The sequence below is a fragment of the Leptodactylus fuscus genome, chromosome 8 (genome assembly GCF_031893055.1).
Source record: "Leptodactylus fuscus isolate aLepFus1 chromosome 8, aLepFus1.hap2, whole genome shotgun sequence".
Lineage (NCBI taxonomy): Eukaryota > Metazoa > Chordata > Amphibia > Anura > Leptodactylidae > Leptodactylus > Leptodactylus fuscus.
In genome coordinates, this window is record NC_134272.1 from 17,141,241 (window position 1) to 17,150,918 (window position 9,678).

At 38.0% G+C, this 9,678-nt stretch overlaps 2 protein-coding genes across 2 annotated transcripts; one reads left to right on the top strand and one right to left on the bottom strand.

Annotated features, from left to right (window-relative positions):
• Positions 1-633: 633 nt before the first annotated feature.
• On the bottom strand, positions 634-1,572 carry LOC142217124 (olfactory receptor 1C1-like). Its single transcript, XM_075285314.1, has one exon. It carries the CDS (start codon positions 1,570-1,572, stop codon positions 634-636), a length of 939 nt encoding a protein of 312 aa, XP_075141415.1.
• A 5,991-nt stretch (positions 1,573-7,563) lies between these two features.
• Positions 7,564-8,493, top strand: LOC142217125 (olfactory receptor 1f45-like). Its single transcript, XM_075285316.1, has one exon. The coding sequence runs from the start codon at positions 7,564-7,566 to the stop codon at positions 8,491-8,493; it is 930 nt and encodes a 309-aa protein (XP_075141417.1).
• Positions 8,494-9,678: the final 1,185 nt, after the last annotated feature.

The window sequence follows — 9,678 nt, forward strand, 5'->3', positions numbered from 1 at the left end:
CCGAGTACCTTGTAGAGGTGAGTCTATCATTTTCATATATAGCTCTGTCATTGAGAGTTATAGTCTGATTTTTATGTAAATTCGCATCTTATACATATGCAAATGAGGGAAACAGGCTTTGCCTGGAATTCTAGAGCTGAGATCAAAGCCCAAGCAAGACATGCCATGAGGTACTGTTCCTCTCTTTTGCATGAAAATTGGGCTCCAGGGCGGGACAGCAATGGTTCATGGAGTCTTACAATACTGTGTAAGCGGCCATTTTCTTGTCGCTGGTGGGCATGCACAGTCGGCTTTGCCCTAGGCCCGAGGCCTAGAAGTTTGAAGCCAGCACCAGAGGAAGACGTTTCTGAAGAAGATGGAGGTGGTGCTGGAGAGTTCTCTCGCAGCATTGGGGACACCCCCATTGCTGTTTGAGCGCTGGGGCCCGCCCCAATGCTGCAACAGAACTCTTTTGCAATCTGAAGAAAATCGGGATTTATACCAAACGGCCACTCAAAGAAGACATCTAAAGGTAGGAGAATAGACTTTCTTAAGGCTATTCCTATGTGTTAGTCAGAAAAAATTGAGTTTTACTGATAGGATCCCTTTAAGTAAAGTTCAGTACTGTATTACAGAAATGTATGGATTTGTTTATCATAATTCATTGTCTACTTGATATTTCATCCCCAAAATTTTCCTCAATCCCTTTTTAACCTCTTTGTTGCGCAGAGTATATATCAGAGGATTCAACATTGGGGTCACAGCTGTGCACAGAATAGTGGCAATCTGTTCTATAACATGAGAATATTTAGAGGGAGGGATAATGTACATGGACGCTCCGGTTGTGTAGTAGAGGATGATGACGGCAAGGTGTGATGAGCAGGTAGAGAAAGCTTTTTTCTTTCCATCTCTTGATTTAATCTGTAAAATAACATTGAGGATTTTGACATAAGATGTCAAGCTGCACAAAAATGGGCAAAGTCCAAACATAAGCAATTCGAAGTAGACAATGGTATAGAAAATGTTTTTTCCGGCACATGACATCCGAGTCAAGGTATTAGCTTCACAGAAGAAATGATGAACGATATTGGATCCACAGAAGGACATCTTGGATGCTGGAATAGTCATCAATAAGGAATTCAGACTGGCAGATACCCAAATTGCGAATACAAAGAGAATACAAATCTTCTTGTTCAATAAATGGTGGTAGTGCAAGGGGTTACAGACTGCCACGTATCGGTCATACGCCATAATGAATAATAGCATGTCCTCGGCACTAGCGGCCACTAGGAAGAAAAATGTCTGTGTGAAACACTGGGCGAAGGATATTGTGTTATTGCCAGAGAGGATGATGTCCAGAAGTTTAGGAATTGTAGACGTTATAGAGCAGATGTCTATACAGGACAGATTACAAAGGAATATATACAAAGGGACATGGAGGTGATCATTGACATATATGACAACCAGAATCAATAAGTTCATCAATAACCCAATGAGATAGATAAAGAGGAAGATATTAAAAATTAATATTTTGTCCGAACTCGGACTGAAAAATGGCTTGATATGGAAGTCATCGATCAATGTTTGGTTCATAATGGCAGCCTACAAGACAATAGATTTTATTTTATTATATTGTATATATTATCTTAATACTGTGTCAATCTGTTACAATGGTGTTATAAAAATCTGGCTCAAAGTAAGTCAACAAAAGGGTGGTGCAAACTTAGAGTAGACTGTAAAGATAAGTCAGATCTATCATCCAATATCAGTCACTGTGATAAATCTGGTGTAGTATCAAACTCTCTGTCTAAGATTACGCTATCTCACTATTAGTAAATTTGGACCATTGTTTCAAGATGTTGGTGGCAGATGGTACTTAATGCCCAGCCAAATACATTTGTGGCATTGTGTTCACTACATGGTCACTGCATCATCAGTCCTATATTTGCGATTTTTTGGGATGATGCCATTGTAGGAGGAGGTTTGAGCCTCCAGAAAGTCATCACTGACTATACATTACATTCTGCACAATATACTGAGTTTCATAAGCACAGGTATAAAAAGAATATAAGTTAAGCTATGTGTGCCTAGGATTTTAGCCTAAGTATGCACATTATAAAGCAGAAATAAAAAACACACAAAAACGTGAGACCTCATACAGTCAAGTATTGTAACCAATCCAAGGTCTTCTGGATCTCCTTTGTGTGAATTATTGTATTTGTGCTAATTCTTTGGCTATTCTGTTGCTGCTGTTGTTATATTTTCTATAAATTATTAGTAACATTAATGATTCAAAGTCAACGCATAAGTAGCGAAAACCTAGAGAAGACAGTCGGACAATACACCAGAGTTACCAACCGGCACCTAGGATAAATCTGACGAACATTAAGGGTCCATTCACACGGAGGAAAATGGTGAGGAATTTTTTGTGGAATTTCATCGCTGAAAAAAAAGCCTCCCATTGACTTCAATGGGTTAGAAGAGAAAGGAACCCATTGAACCCATTGAAGTCAAAGAGAGGAACCTATTAAACCCATTGAGTTTAACTCATAGATTTCAAGATCTCAGGATTCTAAACTATTTTTTTGTTAATTTTCTCCCTCAAAGTCCACCAACAATATTGCACATAGAAATAAGACCGCAGGGTTATTGTCTCTTTAAGTATATCTTGATAATTCTAATAGCCGAGTTACAAACATGAGAATATTTTACCTATTTGTGGAAAAAAAAATCCTGCAGCACAAAAACACCGAATTTATTCTAGTCAATGCTCTGGGGAAGGGTTAGTTGTTCTGTAGCCATGGGGAATAGGGAATTGTATCCTTGTGGGGTTATTCCTCAGAGTTTTCCTGTAATTGCTCCTAAAGTGATTATGCCATAAATTTACCTTGAGGATTATGAAATAATTTCTTTGTGTTATTATAGAGGTTTAATTCTACTATACTATATCATGTAACACGTGACTTAGAACATACATATTTCTATGGTCTAATAGGTCAAACCTATTAGTTAGAACTTTGGGCCACTAATAACTTGAAAGAGACGTGGTCATGGTCATGTTAAAATCAAGCAAAGAAAAATATCTAGTAGGTAGAAGCCTAAAGTATCCATGTGGGGGCTTGAATTGGGGGGGACTATAATGTGTGGGAACCTATAACTGGGGGCCTTACTGTGTTGGTCCCCGTAAGGAAGACCCTTACTATATGGGGACCTGTAACAGAAGTCTTTTATTGTATGTGATCTGTAACAGGGGCACTTACTGTATAGTAATCTATAATGGATATGCTATACTGTATGGGAGTGAATAAAGGAGTCAATATACTATGTGTGGGGATCAGTAGAGGGGGTGCTATGCAATGTGGTGCCAATAAAGGTGGCATTAGACTGTGTGGCGCCCAGTAGAGATGAGAGAACACTATTCGGATCAGCCGATCCGAACAGCACGTTCCCATAGAAAAGAATGGAAGCACCTGTGACGCTGACTTTGCCGGCGGCCGGCCGGCGTCACAGGTGCTTCCATTCCTTTCTATGGGAGCGTGCTGTTCAGATCGGCTGATCTGAACAGTGTTCACTCATCTCTAGCGCCCAGTCAAAAGCCTACTGTGGGATCCTGACTTTCATAATTATGACCCTATTATGCAGTATACTATGAGGGGATCAATAAGGTATAGTTTAGGGGCAATAAAGGGGGCAATATAGTAGGTGAACACAGTGAAGGGACGGTATACTGTATGGGAGCCATTAAAAAGTCAATATACTGTGTGGGGGCTAGTAAAGGGGGCAGGGAGAATAATTATGTGTGGGGGGCCAGTAAAGCCTTCTTATCTTCAACTTCTGAATTTTCAAGGGGTCTAGTTGTAGGTGAGTGTTGGTGTGTAGTTTCTGATTTTCCTGTGGGAACTCAGTCAAAGGTTAAGGGACCCAGTCTTTCCTAATTCAAAGTAGTTCCCAGTCTATAAACTGGTATTATTCATCCTTTGTATTGACAAAGTTTGGTTATCAGCAAGAATATCAATCCAGAAGTACTTATTTGAAATTGGTAACTCATTTCTTTGGCCACTTCCAGGACATAAAGCCCAGCAGCCCAGTCATGATTTCATTGACTTTTAATTAAATAAGGTCAATTAAAGGCCTCAGTGGTTTTGTGGAGGCCCGTGCATGTAACAGCACTAGAGCATTTAAAGTTCCAAAGACCAACCCAGAGGCCTAAGACAGGCGATTAATTCTTTGTTTCGTCATTTTAATCCTTGCTCTGGAAAACTGGCCACCATTTTGTTCAATTCATGCAAATTCATTTCCAAAAATTTGGGATTTATCAGGAATTTTGAGATTAAATTTTTGAGTCCTGAAAAACCTTAATCTACATTAAATCTAAAATGGTCACAAATGTTTCAGACTGCTTAGTCTCATTTAATAGAGAATGTGAGTCTCAACCAAAATGTAATCTACTGCATTTAAAAATGTTGCTGTTTTCTGTCTGAAAAACCTCTCTTAAATTTCTGCCACTAGGTGTCTCCCTTCTAGCTAATTTGTTGTTCAATTCCTGTTACTAGGGAAGCTCCAAATTTAGTTACCTGCCGGCTAAGATGGATTCATAGTGAGTGGAGGGAGGAGGGACTTCTTCACACAGTAAATGGAGAAGGGAGTGGCAGGTATTTCTCACAACCTATAGATATCTTTTGTTTGCTGTCACTGCCTAGGGAGGCAATGCCAGAATGTCTGACATGAGGAGGATAAATTCATATCTGTATATTTCTGTATCTGTATATTTCTTTATCTTTGTATCCCTACATGTCTCCCAATGCACTGTGAGCTGTTGTATAATGAATTTTCCAGGTGGACCAATAAAGTATTCTATTCTAGTTGTTATAAAAATGTACATTTTTTTTGTTTAAAAAGTTTTTAGAAAATTTATCAAATTTATAAAAAAAAATAATTCAACAGGGGCATAGTCTTATAGCACACATATAAAATTAAAGAGATTCTATCATTAGCATCCCGTTTTAAGCTAAATTCATGTCGGCATAGCCTTAAAAAAGGCTATTCATCTCCTACCTTTAGATGTCTTCTCAGATCCGCTGTTCCTTAAATATCCTGTTTTTTGTCCATATCCTAATTATTTTACTCATGGCTCTCGTGGCGGTCCCCAGCACTCAGACAGCACCGGGGGCGTCCCCAGTGCTGTGAGAAAACTATCCAGCGCAGAGGCTTCTTCTATTCACTGCTTCTGCCTGCATAGTGAAGACTACTCATAGGGCTCTTAGAAACTTATACATAAAACATAGTGTAGAACACTGTCAGGGCTCCTAGGAACCTATCTATAAAACATAGTGTATGACACTGTCAGGGCTCCTAGGAACCTATCTATAGAACACAGTGTAGAATACTGATAGGGTTCCTAAAAACCTATCTATAAAACATAGTGTAGAACACTATCAGGGTTCCTAGAAACTTATCTATAAAACATAGTGTAGAATACTGTCAGGGCTCCTAGGAACCTATCTATAATACATAGTGTAGAATACTGTCAGGGCTCCTAGGAACCTATCTATAAAACATAGTGTAGAATACTCTTAGGGCTTCTAGGAACCTATCTATAAAACTTAGCATAGAATAGTCATACGGCTCCTGGGAAACTATCTAATTTTTAGCTAAATGAAAAAAAATGAATGGTACAAAGTCAGAGTTTAACCATACACTGCGCTGACACTCGCTTTTATTTGTTATTATTTAACTTTTAAAATGCTCCAAAAATTACTCATTTAGTACTGAAACACTTGTGCCTGTGGTTTGCTAGATGCATATGGTGGTTATTAAGAAAAAAGCAATGTTTCTGTAGAAAAAATAGCCCATTTTGATGGCTTGTAAGTGCTACAAGGGTTTATTTGGGAGAAAAATGTGTGGCTGTAAGTTATTTGAAAAAAAAAAAAGGTGGACAAACCTAAAAGCACCAGAACATTTACCTCTTCTGTCCATGCTACAATCCTACCCCCAAACATGTCACCTGAATACATGTCATTTCCTATATTGTATATAAATCCATAAAATAAATCTGCAAGTCAACTTCAAAAAGTTTTTTATCAACTTTAAAACAAACTTTTAAAATATTGAACTTAGTGAATCTTTATAATAAGACTCGAGAGACAAGAATGTGATGAGATCATTGGAAAGGTCTCTTTTCCTCATGAGTAATGCCAAGTCATAAGCCTGAGATTGTCCCAGCAATATATAAATCTCCTACAAAGCTCCTTCTTGTTTCACTCAAGATTTTAAAAATAGACTTAAGCCCCGAGTAAGTTAACCAAGCTTAAAAATTTTTATGAGAAAGTTGTAGATTATATTTCAGGAGCTGTTACGGCAGCTACTACACAGGTGGGATATTGTATTATTATTATTATTATTATTATTATTATCATAATTTATATTATTATTATTATTATCATTTATATTATTATTATTATTATTATTATTATTATTATTATTATTATTATTATTTTATTCTTTTTTTTTTTTTTTTTTTTTACAAAATTCATTTGGCCAGGAAGCTGCAAATTATTTTCTAATATTACTTGCAATGTATTTTTCTTTGTGCACATGCTCTGCTTTCATTGGGAAAATTCTGATTGTTCTCAATTCATTATTTCTTTTAAAATAAAAATACAATACAAATATAATACATTGGAATTACACTTTTTTTTTACAATTACAGTATGGTGATAATATTCCTCACATCTTACTGGATTTTATTACATGTATTTAAAGCATTTATATATTTCGTTCCCAAATATGTGTCTGAAACATCAAAATAGCTCATTTTGTTTAGTTGCCAAAACAAGAGATTTTACAAAGTTTGGCCACTTTATTTTCATGGGTATTTGTATTGGGCTAGGTATACTGAAATTAGAGTCTTGTATTTCGTAAATCTAAGATTGGATGATTATAAAGTTTTGTATTATTTTTATATAAGTTTTCTGATTAAAATACACCTTTATTTGATGAGAAGATGCAGAAATATTTGTGAGTCTACTGAGCTAAAGCCATGCACTTTAGGTTTTGGTGGGCGATTATGTGGCCGCCAAATTGATGATGGGATTGTTCAGGCAAGCAATCCTGCCATCAACCATAACTACCTGATCAGAGGTTATTTTAGCTGCTAATAAGTGGAGCGAGTCTGGCACATTGGCTGATGATCAATCTAAAGAAGCCGATCATGCCAAATGCTCATATCACAAACAGTAGGCTAAAATATCCAATATATCTAAAGCCCATCTGCTTTCAATCGACTGAAATGTGACATCTACACACCAGATTGCCAGCTGTTCGTTGGACATTTTTGGCTGATTTGTACGACACCTTAATTCTTTTGTGACTATTTTGTTGAAGTCCTTAATGCCAGGGACTAAGTTTCAGCTCGAAACTCTAAAGGATAATTTTTTGTCTTTAGATGATGCAGTCACTTCTGTTACCATTTATTATCAGTTTGCTTTATGTGCTCACTCTTCTCCTTTCCTATTTTCTTTAAATTAATATTCAATATACTGAAATCTATAATACATTTCGTCCCTTTTTACCTAGGAAATACTCATGAATAACAAAACATCCTACAAGTATTTCTACATTTTGCCATTTTCTAGAGACATAAGAAATAACCCTTTCATTTCCACTTTCTTCTTCTTGATATATGTGGTCGGAGTCCTTATCAATTCCTCCATTATCACAGTCATATGTCTGGAAGTTCAGTTACATAAACCAATGTATCTCTTTATCTGTAATTTATCCATTGTAGACATATTTTATACATCGGTCACGGTTCCTAAATTACTGTACATGTTATTGTCCGGAGATCATATTGTTTCCTTCTCACAATGTTATACTCAGTTGTATTTTTTCTCCGCTGTGGTTACTGCTGAAGGAATTCTCCTATTCTTTATGGCTTATGATCGATATGTCGCTATCTGCATCCCTTTGCATTATAATCGTATATTGAGTCAAAAAAATTGCTCCCTGTTAATTTTTGGGATTTGGGCAGCCGCATTTTTAAACTCTTTATTGTTCGTGTTATCAGTTGTGTACATGTCCTCCTGTCACTCCAACCTCATCCACCAGTTCTTCTGTGATGCCAAGTCCCTAACAAAGATTTCTTGCACCAGCACACAAATGCTTTTTGTAGTAGCAGGTATAGAGATTTTGGTAATAGTCTTTGTCCCACTGACTTGCACTGTGATTTCTTATGTTAATATTTTCTCTGTCATCTTCAAGATGAAGTCAAAGGAAAGTCGGACAAAAGCCTTCTCCACCTGCTCATCCCACGCCATTGTTATCTCTATTTACTATGGGACATGCTTAGCAGAGTATCTGATACCAGCTTACTCGGATGTTTTGGATTTGGTCTTTAATATAGTCTATGCGACTATCACCCCCATGATAAATCCCATCATATACAGTCTACAGAATGCCAATGTTAAAGCTGCATTTGTGGGGTTCATAAAGAAAATGTCCTATAAAGAGCAGTAGGCGAGTGACTGAAGTATTAAAACATAAAGTGTATTAGAAGGTTGCAGGGCTTTACTGTATACAGATTGGGTATTAAATAAAGGATTGAATAATATCTGAACCATGAACTTGGAAAATTATTTTTAAGTCTTCCTTCTGGTATTAAGTGTTAATATGTGTTAGGATTGTGCAGAAGCTGCGGTCATGAGATGGGCGTCGCTGCCTGTTCTTCTGTACGATCCAGGGTTGCAGGGGTTAACCTTCCTTGCAACAGCCGGGTGTGGTCGAGTCTTTGATGGACTGGTGTGTCGACCAATGGACGCTCGGATTGGGCAGCTGGGCTATTTGTTGGTGACCGCCCCTTGCCTATATAAGGGAGCTGGTCTGGATGCCCGGAGCTCTATGATCACATTCTGAAACCTGAAATAATGTGTGTGTGTGTGTGTGTGTGTGTGTATATGTGTATGTGTATGTGTGGGTTCCAGCCTGTAAACCTTAGTTGCCCTAGCTAGTAATCTCCCCTGAGTCAGCAATGTCACTATTAGTAAGGCAGCATGCTGCCATGTATGTGTGTGATAGTACTCAGTGGCTTTAGCTAGCATTCCTTCTCAGTCTGGGGTCACTGGAAGTGGGCTTGACAGTAGTTGCCTTGGTGGTTGGGTGGAACAGCATCACACTGGGTTTAGTTGGTCTCTAGCTAGTCCAGGAGTTCCGGTTAGCCAGTTAGTTTATTTGGGCGGCTGCTCTGACTGCACAGGACTCTGTGAGCTTGTTAACAGAGCACATCTGGTCCTTTAATTTAGCTGGAAGTGACATCAACTGTCAGACAGTGTTCACACTAGGTGTTGGCAGTTCAGAAGCCCAGAGGGCTCCGCAGGGTTTTCATTTGTTTACTTTTTTTTTAATAAACCCTGCTGACCATAACAATATGTTACACCAAGGTGTTTTTCTTCTTCATGCTCCCATTTGGTTGTCACTACCATCATGCTCCTGATGAGTGATCATGTGGCATTGTGTAGTGCTCCTGGACTGGCCATTTTGGATACCCTTTATGGTACTTTCTGTCTTCTCTACCATTACACTAAGCTGATGTAATTTGATGCAGTGTACAACCACGCTATACAGGTCTAGCAGAGCAGGAGTAAATGCAGATTGTTTCCCCCAGTTCTGCTGACCCAGTTGTACACTCAGTTTGCAGAACTGAGT